The sequence below is a fragment of the Oxyura jamaicensis genome, chromosome 3, assembly GCF_011077185.1.
Source record: "Oxyura jamaicensis isolate SHBP4307 breed ruddy duck chromosome 3, BPBGC_Ojam_1.0, whole genome shotgun sequence".
Taxonomy (NCBI): Eukaryota; Metazoa; Chordata; class Aves; order Anseriformes; family Anatidae; genus Oxyura; species Oxyura jamaicensis.
Genome location: NC_048895.1, coordinates 93,470,372 through 93,494,018, shown reverse-complemented (window position 1 = coordinate 93,494,018; position 23,647 = coordinate 93,470,372). Strand labels below are relative to the sequence as shown.

The 23,647-nt window shown below is 37.3% G+C and overlaps 1 protein-coding gene across 1 annotated transcript in view; it reads left to right on the top strand.

The window, feature by feature from the left end:
* Positions 1–23,647, top strand: part of FAM83B (family with sequence similarity 83 member B) — a 49,790-nt gene that overhangs the window by 4,817 nt on the left and 21,326 nt on the right. Inside the window, exon 2 of the mRNA XM_035323364.1 lies at positions 22–525. Coding sequence (XP_035179255.1) covers positions 82–525 — 444 coding nt within the window. The 5' untranslated portion in view covers positions 22–81. The remainder of the gene's footprint in view (positions 1–21; positions 526–23,647) is intronic.

Here is a 23,647-nt window from a genome sequence, read left to right as displayed (position 1 = left end):
TTTACTTTCCTCTCCTTACAGGTATATCTCATCAGCTCACGAATGGAATTTTAAGAGGCTTTATACAAAATATATGTGAAAATGGAAACTTCATCTTTGCTGTCATCTCTACATGACGAATGCAGATCAGACAACTACATCGAACCTCATTACAAGGAATGGTACCGAGTAGCAATTGATGCTCTAATTGAAGGAGGTTTAGACACCTACAAAGAATTTCTTTCCAAAGAGAGATGTTCAGAGTTCCTTGCAGATGAGGAAATTGAATATATTTTGAACAATGTTCATAAACTTCCCCAAAACACAGTTTATTCCTCTAACCATGCCATTGATGACACCTCTTCCTCGGGAACCTACTGGCCTATCGAATCAGATGTGGAAGCTCCAAATCTTGACTTAGGTTGGCCCTACCTGATGCCTGGAATTTCTGGTGGCACAAACATTGATCTGCTTTTTCATCCTCCACGAGCACAACCTTACACCATAAAGGAAACTATTCGCAAGATGATACGAGATGCGAGAAAGGTAAACATGAAAAATACTGTGGAAAAAAAAGGTGTCTTATCAAAAGTGTGTTTTTTTTCTCCCCTGGCAGGAAAAAAATATCTGGCTGCTAACAATTTAAACTGAAAACTTCTCCCAGACTGAGATCAGTCCCTTGCTATATCATATGCACCAATGTTATTAACCTCATTTACAAGGGATCAGGGATTAACTAGAGGGATTAATAAAGTGTAATTACCATTTTACTATAATACTGACCAGTCCATGAGAAATTTGTAGATAATCAGCATACCTTTTCTTTGACCTCACTTGAATATACCTCAGATGACACAATTCTATCCAACTTCAGTATATATCCTAAGGTTTCTCTCCTGCGTCAGTGGGAATGAATATGTACAGTTGGAACATGCATCAGTTTGGTATGCTGGCCTGTTGTTATAAGAAAATAACAACTTTATGTATATGGGACTCATGTACCTTAAGGTTCTCAGCTTTTGTGATTTTGCATGTCAACTGTCATGGAAATTAGTCAGGAAAGTATTAGAGAGAGCTGGGAAGAAAAAAAAATAAATTTAGGAAACAATGAAATAGGTGTTAACTGGGTACCTTACCTTCATTTTTGGTTAATGCCTAATTTATAAGAAATTTGAACACTTCTCTAAATGTACTTGTCTCTGCTTAGGGGCACTTTCATCTTGATTTTCCTAAGACTTAGACCTAGATGTACAAAGTGCCTTACTTCCTAGTGTCAAGTGTGTTTTTTTTTGTTTTGTTTTGTTTTGTTTTGTTTTGTTTTGTTTTGTTTTGTTTTGTTTTTAAAGCATGTAAGTGGGCAGTTCTGTTTGACCCTGCACCAAATTATCTCACTAAACAGATCTTACAAGGTCTCAGAAGTATTCCTAGTAAGTATGCCACACTCTCCTTTCTTCAGCTTATTTCTGCGTATGGGCTCTATGAGGTTAGTTTAACTCTGTAGGACATCCAGCTCAAGTGCCTCCGTAAACACCATAGTGACTTGAATGTCTGTGTAAATGGGTGTAATAGAAGTGGACTGATATGGACGTGGAAGGGAAGGATGTCTTTTTATGATGTCTCTTTTCTATTTAGATAAAGCATATAATTTGTTGCCACAATAGAGTTATCACTAGACCTTCTGTCATGCAGTTTACAGCGCAGAATTAGTCTGCTCTCATCACCAGGAAGAGAAGGATTGCTTTTTCCCCTCTGTGTCCCTTTCTAAATGACAGTTGGTGTTTTCTGGTTTTGGATGTAGTAAGACTTGACTTTTAACCTTGACTTGGCTGGCATACTCTTATCTTTTTCAACGGCAGCTCCTGAGCTATGAATGTATCTATTGTAAGGGAAACAAGGAAAATGGAGTTAACTCCAGTGCCAAGGCTAGTTCAGTTTTGTTGTGTCTCAAAATGCCATAAAGAAATGTTGTTCCCAGTGAATTTTCACTGTTTTTCTGCCTGTTTTGTTTATGTGCAAACCAGGCCCTCTCCAAGGGCTCTCTGTTGGCTCAAGGTACTGTCTTGTTAAAGATCATGTTATGGAGTATGCCTCCTCTGAATTCAGTTAAGTAAAAAAATTAGTGAGTCTTACCCCTTTCTGAAAAAGAAGTTTAATGTATATTACATTAGCTCTCTGATATGCTGTGTCATTTCCACGTTGCAAAGAGGATATAATGTATGTGTTGCTGTCAAATCTGACAGCTGAAAGGCTTCTTTAGTTGATCAGTAAAACCTCAAGATCAACAACCATAACACTTTTGATACAGTGATATGGGTTAGTTGCTTCGGAAGCAGCAATTAAATCTAAAAGATGTAGTCTCTTCTGTCTGCAGATACAAGTGACATGCATAGAAGAGTTTAAAGGATTTCTAAGTTAGGTAAAATAAGGCATTTAAAACATGCCTACAGCAGGAAAACACTTTGTAAACAGGCTAACCTACTTCTCCTAAGCCACTTTTAAAAATATAGCTATATTAAACATGGTTTTTTGTTATGTAGCAGTGGATATGAGAATATTCAAAGGAAATAGAAAAAGGTCACACATGAAAAAAAGAAACCTGTAAAGAATAAACAAGTTCTTCAGCAAATCACATTAAACCAATAAGCAAAATTGATGGGAATTTCAGCATACTTCTGTGGGAAAAGAGAGGCTGTAGATGGGAGTATTTGTACCACCTAACTTTAAGCACCAAACCTGAGTGCGTGGGTTCAGGCACTGATTTCCCTGGGCTACCTGAGCTTGGTGCAGTGGGAAACCAGCTCCTACAAGGGCAAGTCAGAGAATGTTTTTGCACCAATTTGCCCAATGAAGAAGACTATTTGATATGTTTATATGTATATACAAGCCCCAAAATTAATAGATGAGACTGAGCTAGTTGAAACCTAGATTCTTTTGAATATTTGAAGATATACAAGGATAAGAGGACATTATTAGTGGACTTACTCTTGACCTCTTTCATGCTTGATGCATCACAGTGTCACTCCTTAAAATGATTATTACATATGTTAATTCTGACCTTAAGAAGATGTTGTAAACAACATTAGGCAACTTGCTAGCTGACAGCGATTTTTTCCTGACTAAAGAGGAAAATCATATGTAAGGCTTTGCTACACTAGGCTGAAAACGGTGATTATGAAAAAGTGTCATAAGGAAATCTTGTCTTGTGTTTCTTAAACGTATAAGATGTAGAAAACCTATGCATATCACCTTCATGGTAAGTACAGTCAATTTCATAATGGATTTTTTTTTTACAGAAAAGGGTCAATATTATTAAATCCTAGAAAATGAGCCATCCTCTTCAAGATGAGTCCATGTTTGTGAAGTGTGTTTGTGAACATCTAATAGGGGAGCTGTGTCGTACACAGGATGACATTACATTACAGTCTATGCTACAGCACTTCTGTGGGATAGGCACGCTGTCAGAGTGAGGTTAGCAGAGTGCCTTAGGTCAAACCTAACAAGTCAACAAAATGGGTTTACTGTTGGTATAACTAGACCTCATCTTCAAATGATACAGCTTGCAAGCCGCCCTCCTCTGTCGACATAACTGGTGTTCATATGAGGAGGCTGTTCGGCATGACTGTGTCAGCTAGGGAAACAGGAGTCTTTTTCAGATGTTAATACAGCCGTGTGGGAAAAAACAAAACAAAACAAAACAAAACAAAAAAACACTGCAAGGTCTGTCTGACCTTGATGATGGACAGACTTTTGCAAACAAACCGGTAGCCTTATTTCTTGTGTGTTTTGGAGGCTTCTGCCTTTAATCATTGGCAGGTTTCCGGCTTCTCTGAAGCTTGAGGTGCTCCTACAGCCTGACTCATCCCAGCTGGGATGTCTGAACCACAACTGATAATGTTTAGCAGTTTTTCCTGACAAGATTATTCATCTGGGAAATGGTATCAAGACAATTAGTCATCTGTGTCAGGTTAATGTGAATCTTCCTTCTCTTACTTTAAAGTAACACAGAAATTCAATAATGAAGTGTTTTTTCCCTGCATGACTTATCGTAAGAGATGCCTCAAAACTGTCAGTTGCAAGGCTTGTGCATGGATGCAACAAACATCCTGTACTGTGTGATTGACAGGGTGAGGCAACGGGGAGAGGACAGGACAGAGCAATAAAGGGTCCTTCTGGCTCTGTTTTTCTCTCACTGCATTAACTGGATTCCCCTCTCCACCACTGAGAAATTTGTACATAGTTTTAGAGAGAATGCATAGCTCTGAGTCTTTTAGATTGATATCCAAATAAGGATCAGCTCTTCCTGGAGAGAATTCAAGCCTGTTTTGTAAAGAACCACGTTGTTTAGACAACCCAAGGGTTACTGCTTTGCAGCACAAGCCAGAAAACACTGAAAGACCTCCCTGACAAACTTTGGGGATTTCTGATGGAGTGTTTTAAGTTGCTGGCTATTCAATAAACATGCAACCCAGCACTCATTTCATTTTATTCAAATAGCCTAGCAGTCTTAAACCTGGGTTTATAAAATCAGTGAGAGTTGTAAGAATTTTTAAAAAGTTATTTGCTAACAAGTTTAAATGGAAATTTAGATGGTGTATTACCATTTTGGAAAATCAAAAAAGGCAGATATTTTAGCTGAATTACTCATGATTGCGCTTTTTAATGGAGAAATGTTTGCAAAACTTGGACCCTTGGGAAAGAATTAAGTTACACTGTAAAGGACTGTAATTTGCTATTAAGTCGTGCTGGACCCACTGCATGTAGGCCTTTAGTAAGTCACAGAGGATTTTTTTTTGAGTTCTCGTGAGAGAGAGTTATTGTACAAATCTAAGTATGATTTCTGTGTTGTGTTATAGAGCCCCAGCCCAAGTCAAATAAACAAAAAGAGTTGACTCATTTTATAACCATATAAAAAGAAAAATATTTTCTGGTTTCTTTTTTTTGTTTGTTTGTTTTTCATTTGGTTTGGTTTGGTTTCTTTCAGGCAAGAGTGAGAGGTTGTGTATAACAGAAAAAATGACTATTCACAGTTGATCTCCCTGTTTGATTAGTTGTATAAATACAGTAATCATGATCTAGTACTAGCTGCATTCTAGTATGAAAGAAAATCAAGTTCTCTGCATGCATACATGAAGAGTGATGCCTCTATACAGAAAGAACCTTGTAGAATATGGGTGTGGAAGACTGTTGTGCAATCATTTCTTACTCTCTCAACAATACTCTTTGCCAGCTATTTTAAATACAATTTTAACAGAGTCTGGAACAATGATAATGAATCGTGCTTGTGGCAATGCTTGTCTTAACTCATTAATTGCAACAGTCCAAGTAGATGAGAGAGGGGCAATAATTTATTGTTCAGAAAATCTAGAGAAATCTGCTGAATCCAGGGAGAGGGCAGGTAAATGAAATAGCCATCCTACTCAGAAATGGTCTGTACTAATTTTAGAGCATCTGATAAATGATGGATATGTTTTTTAAGTTCTCAGTTGTAGATGTATAGGCAACATTTTCCCTGCTAAAATATTCTGCCACACTGCAGGTGCTTTTTGATTACGGTTCCATGCTGAAAGGTACATTCAGCATTTGCTTCTGCTCACCTTCTATTAAATGTTTTCCCCGTATCTGAAAACCAGCATGGCAGTCACGTGTATAATTTCCAGGTTAAACATGGTTTAACCCAGGTTAAACATAGCCTTTGATGGATTTATTAGAGAGAGTGAGGTTGTGTCCCAGCTTTTCTAATCACTTAGCGCACATGCCATGCACTGGACTAGGACGTGCCAAATTCTTTGTGCTCCTGCTGTGAGGTATATAAAATACCATGTCAGGTATTTTACCTGCTTGGATTTGCCTTTGGAGTCTTCACCCTTTTTATCTGCTTGTCCCCTTCACCCCGCACCCTCCCACTCTCTGCATAAGCATAGTCATTCAGATGACGATACATAAAAAGAGAAGAGGCATCCATAGGACATATTCTTGTCCTTTGATATGACCATTCAGATTTCATAGGAGAAAAGTGCAAGGACTTAATTATCAAACTGTCCTTAAAATTAAAGGGCGGGGAAATGCTAATTTAATTGCCAACAGGAAATCGTCTTCATACGTCCTGAATTTTTAACGTATAGCTGAACTTTTATAAGTATTCTGGAGAAGAGATTGTAACAGTTTTGAGATGTGAAAGTTTAGGAGGGCGGGGATGTAAAAGAGCACAAATTATCATCAGAAGGCCTGGGACTTCTGTTAAATGCATTTCTTACACATTGTTGCTCTACACATTATTCCTCCCTTTTTTTCCCTTGGTGGCCCTCCCCATTCAGGAGAAGGATCTAAGTTTAAAGAGCAGACCAAGGCTAGGGTTAGCACAGGGAGGGGGAATCTAACAAAATAGTTTTCATCAGTTGTGGTGTTTTTACTCACAGGCTTCTGTCAGATCAAAGGTTTACAAGACTATTTAGCAATATTTGACACTTGCATTTTATATTTAAAGATACCATGAACTGATGTGTGAAATGATCAGTTCATCATTTTTATGTAACCACTGTGCTAATATGCTATGAAAATATCGGACATCTATCATGAATTTCAAAATGGCATAAAGAAAATTAAAGAACAGATCTTGTAGGCAGTTGTATTTATTAAGGTCTTCCATTCACGTATATATAAGAAGTAAGCACATACATGTTTTGTAGGAATATTTTTCATTAAAACCTGTCTCTCATTGACATAAATCTTTGTCAGGCAAAACAAAAGAGTGCTATTAAAAAGTCATTCACGCTTTTCATGCATTCAGTGAAGTGTTCTTTATCATATTCAGCAATACTTCTGTACTAAAATATGCTGAAGGAATTATAAGTAAAGTTCTGCTATAAATACAAAACTGTTGATTTTGCCCAGGCAAAATGCTTCTTCTAGTGCCCAGCCCAATGTATTTGCATTTCCCTCCCTCTTTTTATTACTTTTAGAAAGAAGACTAATAATGTTGGAAGCGCTATTTTTGTTCTTCTGAATTCCTATCCTCAAGAGATCTGAGTTTTCATATTTTTTTTCAGCCAGGGAACAGTCTTGCCTGAAGAACTCCAGGCTTAATCACTTCACGTTCAGTATTGCCATCAGCCTTTTTTGATCTCTTGCAGACTTGGCATAGCGTTTGATCTCTAATAACTTTCCAGTGTAGCCAATGATGCTCTGAGGGATGGGGGACACATTTGGGGCAATTTTAATCTTTAAATTCATTTGTCATGAATCAGAATTGGGAAACCAAAATATTCTACTACCTATGAATGTATTTTAAAGAAGCATATACAGACTCTGCCCCACTGCAAGAGTATTTGTGTAATACAATACAACAGAAATTACGTGAAGTGTGAAGAACTGCTGATGTGGAGTAAAACAGTCCTGAAGCACAAAAACCTACTAGCTACTATGAGAAGTTCCCATTCTCCTGTTAGGTTGGGGTGGGAGTGAATGCCACTGAGTTATTTGTATTTAGTTCCCTCATATGTCAGATCTGACTATGAGTATATACTTCACTTGTAATTATTTCCGAACAGCTCTCTTGTAGCTGTGTTATTTTCCCCAAGGAGCACTGCAAGAATTCCAGTGCAGGCACTGATAGTCAAAGTACACCTTAGAATTCACCTCTTCAAAGCAAGTGCAGGCCTTGCCAATGATACCAGTGCAATCACTATTTTCCTTTTAGCCTGCTGTTAAATTACAACTGTGACTGTTTCCCAATAAAGAGGTGCTATTCTGTACAATAAAAGTTACAGTCCTTGTGTTCAAAAAGGTTTTCAGCATGCTTGAGATCTCACAGGGCTTTTATACTTAAAAATCTGACCCTGATTTACCTTAAAGGAGAAAGAAGCGAGGGCCACCAGAATAATCAGGGAGTGTAACTGGGGTTGTTACTTCACAGGAGGTTCTACTGACATCCATAAAATGACTCACCTCAGTAGAGCTGTTCAAAATAAATAATTGCAAGGCCCAACCAACGATGGCTTGCTTGATCAACAAAGTTAATAATTTTTCAGAATACAGTCCCCTGAAGTACTGTATCAGCAAGGCACTTGAATTTACAGTAGTATTATTTACATTATAAATATGTAAGTGAAAGCAACCAAACTAGCTGTCTGTGCTTCTCTTGCCTTTGTTTGACATCTTTTCCCATATCCCAGGTGTTTGTTTTCTTAAGCTGTAAACATCATTACGTTTTGCTGCAAGTCTGTATATCATACAGTTCAGCTGGCATCTTAGTCGTCCTGATTGGTGCCAGCCAGTGGAGAAATGCCACTGCAACAGTATAAACAGTAGGTTCAGAATTTATATGCTCTCCTTTATCCTTTGCCATCAAAGAACATGACCAAAGTGTTTAGAGTTTAGTAGATTAGAATGCTAAGCCACAAAGGCATTGAATTAATATATATCGCAGTTCAAAAAGAGCCAATTATAAACCAAAAGCCTGAGAGTAATATACATTAGCAAACAAAGCAAGTAGGGGCCAGATAACAAATTTTTATTTTCTCGTCTCTGTGGTGTTGGTTGATAAAACATCGTAACCATGCATTTAGTGTTATATTTATGAAAACTGATGTCTGAGGAACATCAGTACTTCTCCAGACATGTTTGCGTCAGTGTATGACAGTAGCTTTGTAGTGCTTACTTTACAAAAATATTTTTAAAAGTGTAAAGGTCTTTCTTATCTTCAGATAAAGAGGGTGTTTCTTCAAGACATACCCAGGCTGTTCTCATACCTTAGGTAAGAGCAGATTACCTTAACCAGTTCTGTCTCTTGGTCTGGAGCGCTTGCACTCACTGCCCAGAAGATGTAAGACCTGAGAGAACCAGAACAAATTCCTTAAAAACAGAGTCTATGGTGACCCCTGCCCTCATCAGCGAGGCATGCGGGCACAGAGCTGCCTTCAGAAAACTTCTGCACTGTGCCTTTTATCCATTTTTTTTTTTTTTTTTTTTTTTTTTTTTTTTTTTTTTTTTTTGCTAGCTGCAGCACCAGATCTCCTCAGGCTTTTTGCAAGTGATCTGCTGTAAGAGATGAAGCCGTGTGATAGGATAATATGAGAAGTTATGAGCTGTATCTGAGAGATGAAAAGAGAACTTTGATATCTGCTTTATCCCCTAGCAGTCAGGCTTGAACCGTGGCACTGGATTGTGCATTCAGGTGGCCAAATGGGTGTGCCTTCAGTTCAAACAGCAGATATAACATCTTAGCCTTATTTTCATGCTGTTTCCTGGAGCTGCAGGCACTCTTTGCCAAGCAGGCTGCACTTCAGCTCAATAAACTTCTTTAATGGGTTGAGCACTAGATAAAGAACCAGACATCATATTTTAATTCAGGTGAATCTGAGTGGCATTGACCTACAGAAGGTATTGGAGTTAGTGTTTTCCCACTAGGCTTTTGATGCTCAATATGCCAGGCATAAATAAGGTGAAATAAGGTGAAAAATGGCGAAATAAGCAGCACAGAAGAAAACCAGGTAGCTGCTGATTCTCTGAGGAACCTTCCCAAGAAGTAAGAACATAGACACCAAAGAACGGCCCTTTTTAAGCCATGCAGAATTCACTGCTAGTAAAGCGTACCTCCTGAGCAGTGACCATGTCAGCCAGCAGCACAATTGCCAGGGATATATTGCCCTTCACAGCAAGCAAGTTTGCAGCCAGTATGACAAACACAATAATAATAACAACAATATCTGAAGCTGTCTACTCCGCTGATAATTCCTTGGCACTACCTAATGGTAGATTAGCACACGTACAGAATAATTGCCTGGAAAGTTGCTGTCAAGGCTGTGGATTTGGTTGTTGTTGTTGCTGTGTTTTTGCTTTGTTTTTATAATAGACAGTATAAGTGATTGCACAAGGACTGTTTGGTAGGGTTCTGTAACCTGCCTTTGCTGAGAATAGGCAAAAATATCAGCCAAAGCTCTTCTTTGTAAACTTCAGCCTCGCTGAGTCAGGGGACTGAGTATATTCTGCAGGAATAAAAGGGAAGGAAAAGATGTGCAGTTTTGGGGGCTCAGAGAAAGAGATCTCTGTTAGTCTTTCAGCTGCTGGAGGCCTTCCTCTTAGAAACCAGTGCAAAAGCTAAATGCTGTTCAGACCTCCCAAGGGACCATCACTCTCTGGAAAAATCACCCAGGGTGAAAATGCTGGCAGCTTGGGATTGCTTAAGTCTATCCATGTGGTAGGAAGGGGACAGCTTAAGATGAATGCAGATGGGCCGCTATTTGATTCAGCTGGGCTCTGTTCTGCTCTGTCATGCTTTGATCAGCAGTGACTCTGTGTGAGTCAGTATCAAAGGGAAGGCAGTAAGGCATGCATTCAGGGAGGTTTAGATTGGACATTCAGAAGAATTTGTTCATGGAGAGGATGGTCAAGCATTGAAACAGGCAGCCCAGGGCAGTGGTGGAGTCCCCAGCCCTGGAGGTATTTAGGAGACGTGTGGATGTGGCACTAAGGGACAGGATTTAGTGATGTGACTCAGTAGGTCACATTAATGGTTGGACTTGGTGATCTCAAAGGTCCTCTCCAACCCAGATGATTCTATGATTCTATTCTATAGAATTCTATATTCTATTCTATATTACAGTGTCTGTAAGATGCAGGCATTTCTGCTCTCATCCTCTGAAGTGACTGTGCTTACAGTATGATAGGAAACCTATACATTTTGTTCTTATTCTCCTCCCTCGTCACCCCCCACTCCAGCTCTTCCTATCAGACAACCCTCTCTCCTCCACCTTTTTTCCTTTCATCATGCACCTCAGCCAGGGGTGAGCGTTCACTGCCTGCTCCAGGTACTTTTGTCATCTTGCTTGAATGCAGTTCCAGGTGTGAAATCTGGGAATTTAAGCTCCTTCCTAAATCACAAAAGAAATGTGGGTGCCTTTGAGGATGCAAGCCTGCAAACCTGAAGCGAGTGCTTGTGGTACATGGTTTCTTTCCCCCATCCCTTATCTCCCCATACAATAGTATGTGAAATACTATTAGGGCATTAGAAGTACAATAATGCTTTTAAATTGCTAGTCAAATCACTTGATTTTATTGGCAGGTGTCAGATAATTTATTATCAATCATAGATCTAAAAAATTAAGCACTAGAGTAGACTTTTTTTTTTTTTTTGTATTTGTTCTTTGTTTTATGTAGCAATAAATTAAGATTTTAAATGTTATTTTTGATTATTTATTTATTTGGGGGGGTGGAGGGAAGAATGGTGAAGTTTAGAGATTGAGCATTTGTGTGCCAGAAATTACTATATACTCATTGTAAAAATGAATTGTAAATGCAATTTGTTTCATTTTGTCAAATAATATATCTAATAAAACTTGAAAAGAAATTTCATAGGCGTTTAGTAAAGGGCAAAGAGAGAAAAATAATACTTGCTCAAAGAAGACACATTTTTTTCTTGAAGCAAAATTAGATTCCTAATCCTGAAAGGTTTTAAATACTTCAATTTATGTACATGAGAATTTCCATTAAATTAATATGCTTATGTGTTTGCAGGATTGATTCCCAGGGATCTGACCATATATCATTAAGAACTGGATTTTAAATATTTAAATAATCGTCTTCTATTAAATTGTGCCACAAGTACATTTGTAATACAAAATGAATATGCATCTTTAGTTGATTTTGACTCTGAACAATTAAAAACAGTAGCACATCCCAAAGCAATCAGCCTTCCTTTTTTAATTCTAAATAATATCTGAATATCTGAAACCTAAAGAAGGCATGGAAACTGGTGGAAGGTCTTCCCTTCCCAAAGTGCTGTTGCACCACCCAGTTTTTCTTTACTAATCCAGGCATGTGTGCACATGCCCATGTGCCACAGAGTCTAACCTGAGGGAATGGACGCGCACATGAATGTTGCAGAAGAAAAAAAAAAATCAGTTCTAAGAGCAAGACTAATTTCTCATGTTGATGCAGAAAGAGCAAGAATAGGTTTTGCCCATGTAGAATGTTTATCAAAAATATTTTTTTTCTCTAACTTCATATGAGTGGCCTGGATTTAAATGACTGAGTTCTCTGCCAGCAAACCTTAAAGAGTTTGTGCTTGGGAAGAAAGCTTCATTATCTTCTGCCACATTGCACATGCTTGCTTAGCTCATTCACAGTGCAAGGAAAATTCCTTACTGGAGTTTCTCAATTTGTACTCTGAGGCTTTTGAAGTGATTGTAAAATAGATATTTAAAACACATGTACTTCTTCATGCATGCTGACATGCAAGCAAGCAAAACAAAAGAAAATTCAGTAAGAAGTGAACACCTGGAATCTAGCTATTACTATAAAACTGTCTAAAATAGATTATGGATTTTGAATTTTAAATGTCACATATTCTTAAATATTTATCAAGACAACACCTTGAGGAATACTTTCATGAACAGTTATGACATTATGCTGATACAAAGTGGTGTGCACATAGACATTTATTTTGAATTTTGTTAGTGTTGTTTCAAAAAATCGTAGAAATCAGAATTTCATACTCTGATTAATTGCATGGGGAGACATTGTTTATACTATTTGAGGTGGCGACTTGCTACATTTATTTATACAAAGTAGGATATAAGATATAAAGTAAAAGGAGAAAGCATTTCAGTTCAATAAGTTACTCACTAGTTCATAACACAGCTGTCTGTGTAGAAGGTAGAAGACCACACATAACAAAAATACAGACATTTTGGAAACAAAAGCTTTAATTTCTGAAATTTGTAATAATAGTATGTAGGTACAGAAATTCAAGGTTCTAATCTGAGTAGTAGGATTACAGGCAGGAATTAGGCTTTTTTTTTTTTTTTTTCCCATAAACTGTAATTATTTTTAAAAGAACACAAAAAGATAGGTGTTTTGTTTGTTTGTTTTTGGTTTACAACAAAGTGCATTGACTGAAATGTTCTAGCAGCGCAATTGTATAGCATTGCATGGTATGATGTTATTGTGCTGAATAAACAATAAAAAGTTGCAGTGTTTTTATTCCGAATACAGAAATCTCCTGGCCTTGTTTAAAAGACATTCAGAAGTAACAATAACATTCTGCTTGGTGCTTTTCAGTTTACACTGGTTTTCACATAGACATTGTAGTTTTAAAAACCAAAAAGAACTTATTCAAAACAGCTTGAAAACACAGTTTGTGTGGGATCCATGGAGTCTGATGTGTACAAAAAGAAATGGATCTAGGTTTAAGTATAACTTTTTCTTGCTCAACAGCTCTGAATTTTGACAGTCTTCTTGACTGGTCTTGGCTGAATGTGAGTATGTCACAAAGTTTAGGAAAAAAAAATCCCTGATACGGCACACAAGTACAAAAACCTTTTGGCAATACCTGCTGGGGGTATTGCTGACTTAGCAGTGGAGATGTTACTGGTGATTACACTAAATATTTTCCTGTTTGGAAATTTGGAAATTATATAAGAATGGCACTTGAGTTTTTTCTCTAGTGAGGAGGAGGATTTCAGAAATATGGAAATTTTGGTAACATATAAATTAAAAGTAATCTAATAGGGTGGATTTTTTTTCTGAATTACTCTTCCCTTGAGTTCTATAGTGCTGAGTTACAGTAAAAATTTCAATATATATATTTAATATATGTATACTTTTTCAATAGCTGTGAATAAAGTCCATAGCAATTGGGATGTAAGTAACAGACATTAATCTGTTCTGGTTTTGTTCTTAAACTGCTTTGCTGTGGCTGTGGAAGAGTTTTTAGTCTGAAACAGTAAAACATAAAGCAAACTGCTTGGTTAATCTTGTGACTACAGAAATCTGTTTACCTGCAAACAGAGGAAAAAAAAGTGTCTTTAAATAATTTTCAGAAGACCAGTGTAAACAGGTTATATAATATTTATAGAAACAAATATGCACACACACACTCTGGAATTTGAAAAGCTGCCTATCAGCCACTACCAAAACAAGCAGAACACCACACAGGCTGAAATGTGGAATGCTTGGGAATATGACGTAGGTGAAGATTCTTGTGTGGTAATTATTAACATATTTAACTAAATTAAGGCATTATGAAAACTGACAATGGCATGTCACTTAGGACATTTTAATTTCAAAGTCTTGTCTGGGTCCTGCAGATCAGCAGGTTGTCCAGGAGGGATTTCAATATTAACAAAACATACCTTATTTTTCCTTCCTTTCTCTAATTTGCTAAAAACCACAGAAGCAACAAAATCTCAAATTAAATAATCCAGTTGTTTTCAAGTTGCTAAACATTCCTCAGTGTTTTGGAGGATCATCCATTTGCATTATTTGCTGGCTTGCTTGTTCTCAGGCATGGTTTTGGGTGCTTTGTGACTGGGATTTTGAGGGCAATTAATATTTTGCCCTGAATTCATTTAAACTTGCTGTGTTGCAGTCATTCCTTACCAAATCACAGTGGCAAGGCTTTAATTTTGAGCTTGTTTTTATAGCTACAGTCTCCCCTGCTAGACTACTCATGATTCTGATATTTTAATTACAATATTTTTTGTATGCAAGTCATTCTTAGTTACTTTTTGATTGCAGGCAGCTGTTTGTACAGTGTTTGTGTGTCCTCTCCTTGGGCCCTGTCATTGCTTTTAATTTCAGCTATAATTTTCTAATTGATTTTATTGGAAGCTGTTTTGGAAAATAACTGTGCAAACATGCTCTTCTAATCAATATTTGTATCCTTTAAAATCTCATAGTATATGTTCTTGATGCCCTTCCTGTTCATCTCCGCATCCACTTCCAGGTCACAAAATCAGCTGAGGTTGATAAAACGAACAGATTCATGGATTTTGATGCCAGAAGGGACCATTATGATAATGAAATCTCACTTCATGCTTAACGGAGGCCTAGCACTGTTGCATCTTCAAAGAGCTGATGCTAAGAATAAATTTGACCTCAGAACACTTGGGCACTGGCCTTGCAGTCAGCACTGGGAAACTAATCCATAACTGCTCAGGAGATCGGGTACTCTGTGCTATTCCTTTTCTCTAAATTATGGGATTTGCTTGAAGAAACCCATATTGCAAGTCTGGGCCAGCCCTGCCTGAGCTTTGTGCTTGCATATCTCATCACTCCGACAGACAGTGAGCCAAAAGAGAAGGTGCAGAGAATTGCAAATGCAGGACTGGAGGGCGAGGCGAGGCTCGGGCTGCTGCATAGCTGCAGGGATCGCATTCAGAGGGACTTTGGGATGCTCAGCGTCTCTGTAAACACAGGCCATTAGCTTCTGAGGACTTGTTCACATGGCAAGGTAAAGTACAGTGAGGAGACTGACAAGAAGCAGGGCGTTTTCGCCTTCCCAGAGCATCATGTTAGCGTGACTAGACTGTTTCCAGTAACAAAGCTAATTAGTCACGAGCTGACTCAGATGGCCCTGCGCAGGACAGCAGTGTGACACGCACACATGCACACCCTGTTAATTTTCAGTTTCCCAGATAAAAATAGATGTAATAATGTTATTCCCACATTTATGAAATGGTTTGTGCTTTACATATGAAAAGCTTTCAATAGGTACTTAAGTGTTATTGCAAGTAATTTAAGAGGAATTCAAAAAGCTGCTTGTTTTTCTGGTAAATTTGCTAAGCCTTTTATGGCAGAGAAGTAGCAGACTTCAATAAGTTTTAATTTTTATACATATGCCAGGGATCATTTAGAAGGCCATAAATAACATCAGTCTATTAAAAATATATTCCTATGCTAATATGCTCAAGAACTAGCTAAAATGCTAGAATGCCTTCTCCGTTCCATGCATTTTTATAGATTCAAAGATCTTTTAAATACTTAAAATATAAATTATATATTATTCTTTGTATATTTTGTATTGCTGAATATGAAGGTCTTACAATTAAAAACATTGGTCTATGACTTATAAAACTTGCACACAGATTCCTTTTAGGACACCGACTTCCTCTTTATTTTTCGGCAAATTATTTAGACTTAGTTTTTCAGAAGACTTTTATGTTCTCTAATACCACAAAATTTAAAGATCTAGTTTCCCCTCTATCATTGTGAATATTCACTCAGACTGATTTGTGGAAACATACATGGTATAGGGCACTGATGTTCTAAGAATAAACACAGTATCAAGAGCTTAAGCTGGAATACATCTTCTCAAGTTCTTCTAGTAGTTTAAAACTTCATAATTTGTGTCAGCCATTCCAGTGTCTGTTCTTGTCCATGAGGTTGTTTGGTTGCTTGCTTTGGAGCATTCAAGCAGAAATATTTCTGTTGTATCCAAATTCAAGGGGGAGAGCAGTTCACTTCCCCATTTCCAGGCCATGTTCTGCGGTTCCTTTTTTTTTGTCATAGTATTCCTTCTGTGCAGCTGCAAGACACAGGAGAATAATTTTGTTGTTCACTTGAAGTACTGTTTCTGATTTAGGCTGCATTTCAGGGAAAGCTCAGTCATCCATGTAAATGTGTCTTACCCCTTGCAAACCTGATGCTTGCTTCACTGCAAAAAAATTGTTTCTGCCTCAATTATGATGATGTAGATTGGATTTTTTTTATCATGGATAGAAGACTGGAGCATCTTCCAGTTACCAACTACTAGTCACAATTGACCAGAATAATACATTCCCTAAAAAATTCCCACCTGACAGCTGTGTCTCAGATGTCTAGTGAATGTGGGTGTTCCAGCACCTGACAGCAGATTCAGAACAAGGAAAGACTCTGAAGGACAGCAATACCTATATATATTTTTAAGGCAGTAACAAAAAAGGAGAAAAGCACCCTATTGTTATATCAGATATGAGTGCTTTTTTTTCCACACTTCCATATAATGCTGGTTTTATTTTTTATGTAAAATATTAACATTTTTCTTTCTTGGTGTGTGTGTATACACGTGCATTCCTCTACATGCACACACAAAGACTTTGTTACAGAAAACATGTTTTTTAGCAATGCACACAAACACAGAAGGTCTAGCAGGTGGAACAGAGCCTTATTGGCATGAATCTGTAGGTTACTCAAGGGAAGCTCTCCGAGATCAGAGAGGTACTTAATAAGAACAAATGTTTATTTGAAAGGTAATAGTTTGCATCAAAAAGCAGTTATTTTCCAAAGTGTTCTTGGAATAAATTTTTCACCTCTCCTCCACAGAGTTATTGCAGGTTCTCATATTTCAAGCAACACAAGTCAAGTAGTGTATTATGTTATTACTGTGCTTGGTGCATTTTTCAAGGGCAAATTTTCCATTGGAATGTGGCTTAATTGGAGTCCACGAGTGGCTTGCTCTGTGGTGTTTCTGCCTTTGTTCCTCACGGTTAGGCAGAAAAGATTGTTTCTGGTAGCAAAACAAGTGAATTGATATGGCGGCCTCTCTACCCCTCATGTTAGCTTGTATATTACATAAATACCCCTGAGGCGTACACCTATTCAGCACAGGAACATTTGGTGGCTGCGGGTGCGTCACTGGCACAAATATGCAGCCAATCTCTCAAAGAAAGCTACTGTAGAAAGCTCCTGCCACAGAGACTTTTTCTTCTTCCTTCACTCTTAAATCCAGGTGCCTTCTGTGATGTTTTGGAAGAGACTCCCTTGCCCTAGCAAGAGCTTTGTATTTCTTGCAGGTGTTCAGCAGCTTCAGGATGAGTTCTGTGATTATCATTACCCAAATGTTTGGGGGTTTGTGGGTATAATTGGCATACCATGCACATCACGAGGAATATTTTGTAGAAAGGAGAATGATCTCGTGTACATGAAGCTGTACAGTGGAAGACTTGTGATAACCTGTTTCTTTGCTACCCATTAATAATATCCCATTAATTTAGGATGTTGGTCGCTAACTCAATTGTGTATAAAGGGTTCAGCTACCTGCACGCTGACAACTCATTTATTTTAATAACTGTTTGTTCATTTTATTCATTCACAAATTAGTGCTTTGCATTATTCTTGTGAGGATGAGAAAAATGAGAGGAGTAGACCAGGAAAAAAGATTTCAGTGCCTGTCCATGGCTGAAGCAATGGACTTCAGATCACAGAACTCTCTGTCTTGCAGTCCTGCTGGGTCTTCTGGTCTTCTCTTCCCTAGATGCAGCCTGGACTATGGATTTAAGAAACTACTGTAAATACACTGAATAAAATTCTAAACATTGAAAATAAACTTTCACATTTAAATGAAAAGAGTAGTCGATTTTAAAGGTGGAGCATTATGGTTATCTGATCCAAACGTGTCACAAAGACCAGGGATTCTTGCATAATTACAGTATCAAATTGCAAATGATGAATTAATACTTTTCCTGTGGCCTTGCTGAAGACCCGTATGCAGATCAGGGAAAGCTGATGCTAACTGCACGTGTACACAGTGTCACCAAGATCATTTTTAAGCTGTATGGCTTTTCTGGCAAAGATGGTTAGTCAAAAATTGAGCTCAAATTGAGACCAAAAGATCAGTTTAGCAAATACCTTGCAGAAATAAATGAGAAAGAACCATTTCTTTCTATTATTTTTTCTTAAACTTGTTTTTATGCATTTCATTTCCTATCTATGGACTGGCTACTCCCTCAGATTACATGCCCTCTTGGAAGATTCACCTTTGGACAAGAATAATCAGGTTTATCATAAGAGTTTTCAGATGGTTTTAAAATCAAAATAATTTTTATAAATATAGTATTTTAAGGAATATTACTATTAAATTATAAGTTTTTAAACTACTAGTAATTTTAATTGTAATTCCTCTATTTTTCTTTCTTTCTTTTTTTTTTTTTTTAATTGTTTCCCTGCTATTTCAGGCAAAGGCATCTTGCTTCATTTGGTAATGTGCATAATTATTTTTTTTTTTCCCTGAAAAGCTACACATAATTACTTATGAACTAGCTTAATCTTTTCTTATCTTTAGGACATCCTGCTTGATGCTTTCAGAATACTCTGCAATTATTTTTCCTTTTTCATCTGATCTGTAATAAATAGTCCAGCATGCCAGGGTAATGGATTTCACTTGAGGATCTCAAGATGATTTGCAGACAATAATTAATTAATTAGTTTCACAACCTGTCTTTAAAACAGGTGAAATTGAAATGCAGGCTGGCAGCATGCGGTCATTAACCACGTGTTGCACCACTAACTGTAGCTGCTCCACAAGCAGGTGACATCACCCGTTCCTCCCTAATATCAGCGAAGGTTCCTGAAGCAAAACAAAGGAGAGCTGAACTCTGCTCAGTGACACCCTGTTAAAAAAATAGTTAAAATCATCTGGTTCAATCATCTGACTGGTTGTTTACCCAGTGTCCTGATGCAAGGGTGTGCTGCTATATGGCCATACGTAGACTTAAATTAGTCTGTAATATGTGTTGCAAAATGCTGTTCTGACCAAACATTGCTGTTGGTTTTGTCAGCAACGCAGAAGTAACTGCAGGTATTTGTCCAGGCACAGCAGTTTTACTTATAAATGCATTTTACTATGTCACGTAGCTGAACTAGAAAAATATTAAAGATGACCCTGCGGGATATATGTATAAGATGAATTGAGAATTTGTCAGAGTTAAGCCCGGAGGAAACTTCTCATTATTCATCCTCTTCTGTTTGTTCAGAAGCATCATTGGCTTGCCTTCTTACTAACCCATAACTGACTGTCATCAGTAATTTTAAAAGGCCTTGATTCTCTACGTTGCTGGTTTTCACTACTGTGTTATTCCTTGAATTGAACTCCTTAAACGGAATTTGGTCCATCTACTGGGATTGAAAATACTGTCAGTGAAGTTAATAGCAGGAAGCAATAGTTCTGTTGTGAATATCATAAAGGTATATGATATATATGATAGTAAAATGTGCAGTAAAGCATAATATATTTTGAAGTTTATTTAAGGTGTGTAGGAACCCATTTTAAGCCCATATTCAGTATTCAAAATATTTTTTTTCCCAATCCTAGATTTAACTGAATTTGACATTCTTCATGAAAGAGAGAGGGAGAGAGAAAAGAAGGGAACAAAGGCAAAGGGAAAAGAACAGGAAAGAGAGAGGGAAGGAAGGACAAATGACATAGAAAAAAAGGGAGGGAGGGTAACAAAAAGATAATAATCTGTAAATCGTAGTTATCTTGCTGGCAGCTTTGTGGCATTAGTATGAAAATCTTTAAAATCATTCAGTCCTACAAACTGATAGAAATACTCCTACCCTGTCATAATATTCTCAGAGGACAAATGCCTTAAACATCTGTCCGTTAACAAGTTGGCCCTCAAATGTGTACACCTCAGGTGTCTATTACTTACTTTTTAATCAAATATATCAAGCTAAATACAAAATGTGTAATCTTGAAAAAGGATTAAATAAGTGATATTTGAAATAACGTTTTTCCCACTTACCCTTCCCTAAACACAAGACTAGCCTCTATTACCGTGTTCATTGAATCTTGTGTTGATTTTCCTTTCAGAAGTCAGATCTAGTTGCTCATCAAGCTGTTTTATGAACATTGAGCATGAGCACTGTTTCACTTTTCTGGGATTTCCCTGATACTCAGTTTTATTAAAACTTACCAGCAACAGACCAGGGAATTCCCTCACTGAAGTATAAACTATCCAGGTCTGCTAATTGCAGTTGTTCTCAAAAATATTACTCTATTCCTAATGGATTGTAATATTCCTTATTAACCATATGAGCAAAAGACATCATCCCATTTCTTTCCAAATACTGACAGGAACCTCTGTTGAGGACTACTTTTTCATCTTTGGTAATTATCTTCACTATGCAGTGAACTAAGGGAGATTTTTAACCAGAATTGGTTCTCATCTCAGTTGTGGCTCTGTGGACATCTAATGAGGTCTTGTGAAAGGACATCCAATTTTTTATTCCACTTTCTTTTTTTTTTTTTCCTCATTTATCTCCCAGACAGTTTCACCAGCAGTGTTCCTTAGGATTATGAAATATACCTTTTGGAAGAAGAGGTTTTGGGTGTCTATAGATGACTAACTACCAACTACTAATTATATAATTAGGAATTGCTTCTCAGTATTGAGTATAATCAGGTCATGCTCATTGGTCTGTACGCTTCCACTAATTTGAAATCCAGCAATTAAATACTTTTTTTTTTTTTTTTTTTTTTTTTTTCCCCACTGGGCACTGAAATCCAAAATAGTTTTCTTTTGGATGCAATGTATTTTATGTAAAAAAAAAAAATAATATTTTTTAAAAATTTCTTATGGAATTCTGTTAGTTGCTGCAAGGTCCCCATGGTATAATGCTCAAAGTCTTCCTGTGTAGCTTACAAGTCCCTCCCAACTGTATGTTTTTATTTTTCTGGATACTAAAAATGTTTGGTAGACCAATGTTTGGTGAGGCACTGGCACAGGTTGCCCAGAGAAGTTGTGGATGGCCCATCCCCAGAGGTGTTCAAGACCAGGTTAGATGAGGGCCTTATCAACCTGATCTAGTGAGTGGCATCGCTCCTATGGCAGGGGCTTGGAACTAGGTGATCTTTAAGGTCCCTTCCAACCTGAGCTGTTCTATGGCCATCACCAGGACTGCATATATGCATTCAAAAGTATCTTTCTGATCTATAAGCAAATCTGAATCATGTCAGCTTTATGTGCTGACTTGGATCCTAACATCTCTCTGCTTTTAGAAACATTTGACAAAGGTATTGTTTTTGAAACACTTCATCTACCTCTGTTATTTTCCAGGGACTACTACAGAAGTGCTGTTTCCACCTCTGCCTTAAGCCCTCACCTGTCTTTGATTCTTTTCTTATGTGCTGAATGTATCTGTAGCACATATTCGTTCTTTTAAGTAACAAGGGACTGCAGGCAGTATTATACTACTGAACAATATGCATATGGTTCATTGGAATTTTTTAATCTAAATAATATATATACTAGCAGGAGCACATCAGATACATTAAATATGCTGCTTATGTATAGAATATGAATAGATATGAATTAGATACTCAACTCTTCCTATTTCATTTCAGAACCATATGTTTACTATTAAGGTCTCGAAGATGACAAACATCGCACAGCACAGCACATGCATAAGCAAACTTAAAAGCAAAATTATTCTTCCCAGTCTAGAAAAGTTGGTCTGAATCACCTCTTTTTCCTATAAATCTGCCTTTAACCAGAGTATCTTTCATTGTTTCCAAGTGTCTAATTAACAACTGCCAGCAAACTTGTCTACTTTAAAGAAATATTGCTTGCTTTTATAGGTTACAGTCTACAGCCTGTACATATTTATTAATAGTGTGGTTTTCTATACATTATCAAGTTTTATAAATATGTAAACTCTCAGGAAGTGGGGTTCAGTGTTGGCAGATCTTTTACATGGGATTGTTGAGGCCTCTGAATGGAGCAGTGGAAAGGCACACTGACCCAGAACTTCATTCCATTTCCCCTCTGAGAAACTCCACCAAAACCTTTTTTTTTTTTTTTTTTTTATATGTAGATTAAAAAAAATCTCCTAAAGAATTGTTATTCAGTTTAGTTCAAATCTCAGGTATTTACTTTGATTACTTGATGAGCAGCAAAGACTTGATGAGCAAAAAAAAGACATCCAGTCTGGTTTTCTTTGGCATAAAAATTATTTGTTAGCAGGAACAAACTGAATAGGCAATTTTAGTATACTTTTTCAAACATTTTTGCCACTTTGCATTTTTTTTTCCCCAGAGTTTGAGGAGGCTTTTCCCCATATACTTAGGTGTGCATGGCAAAGCACGGCAGCCATTCCTAGTTTCAAGTACTGAGAGACTTCTCAAACGTGTGGTAGTAGACTCATACTTCCCTGGACAAGGTACAAGCTTGCCCAGAACATCTGCTGCTCTTACTCTGATTATTCAGTGGAAATCTCAAAACTGAGGATCATCGCCAAGGCATGAGGTTTTCAATGCCGCATAGCACATCAAAAAGTACAATTTATGAAGAGTTATGAAGAGCAGAAAGCATGTTCTAATTACTGTTGGCACTTTTAAAAAAATAATTAAGGCTCACTTATCACATGGTCACGCATTGTTTGTTTTTAGGCAGTCACTAAGTAGTGCACACATGTATGAATACTTAGCAAATTTAAAATATAAAGTATAATATTATAATATTTAAGCATACTGAACATTCTCCAAATATTAAGGGATCTGGTGAGAACCCACATATTAAAGCTGCTAATATTCTTTTAAATAATAAATTATTTCTAAAGCAGCAAGTCTTTGAAATTCAATGTAGAGAAAGCCAGAGGCTAGAGAAGTACCTTTTATTTTTTGTCATGAATTTCCATTCTGGTCTAGCCGGGTCGCAGGCTGTCAGAAAATCCTGGCATTTCCTTTCTGTTTGCTTTCCTCAGGAAAAGCTTGGCAGCCTCCCAGAACAACAACTGAATAAGAACATTCTGAACAGCTCAATACAATTATTAAAATCCTGCTACCCAACCAGCTGCAGCACACATGGCACTGAGAATGGGATCTGATAGAGCAAGGACATCAATAGCAAGAGAAGAAAGGGCAGAGCAAGCTCCCAGACACATTCCCTCCATAATGCCAAGGATTTTCTGCTCTGCGTTATCTGCATCTCTGTAGGACCTCTGCCCACTGCTATTCACAGTGACAGAAAACAGCTTGCTAGTTAAATACCAGAAGTGGTTTACTTATTTATGGGAGCATTGCAAGAAGGAAGGAAAGTGTTAAAACTGAGCACTGTGAGTGCTAGTTGCTTCAACCAGGCATGGCAGAGGTTTTTTTTTTTTTTTTTTTTTTTTTTTTTTTTTTTTTTTTTTT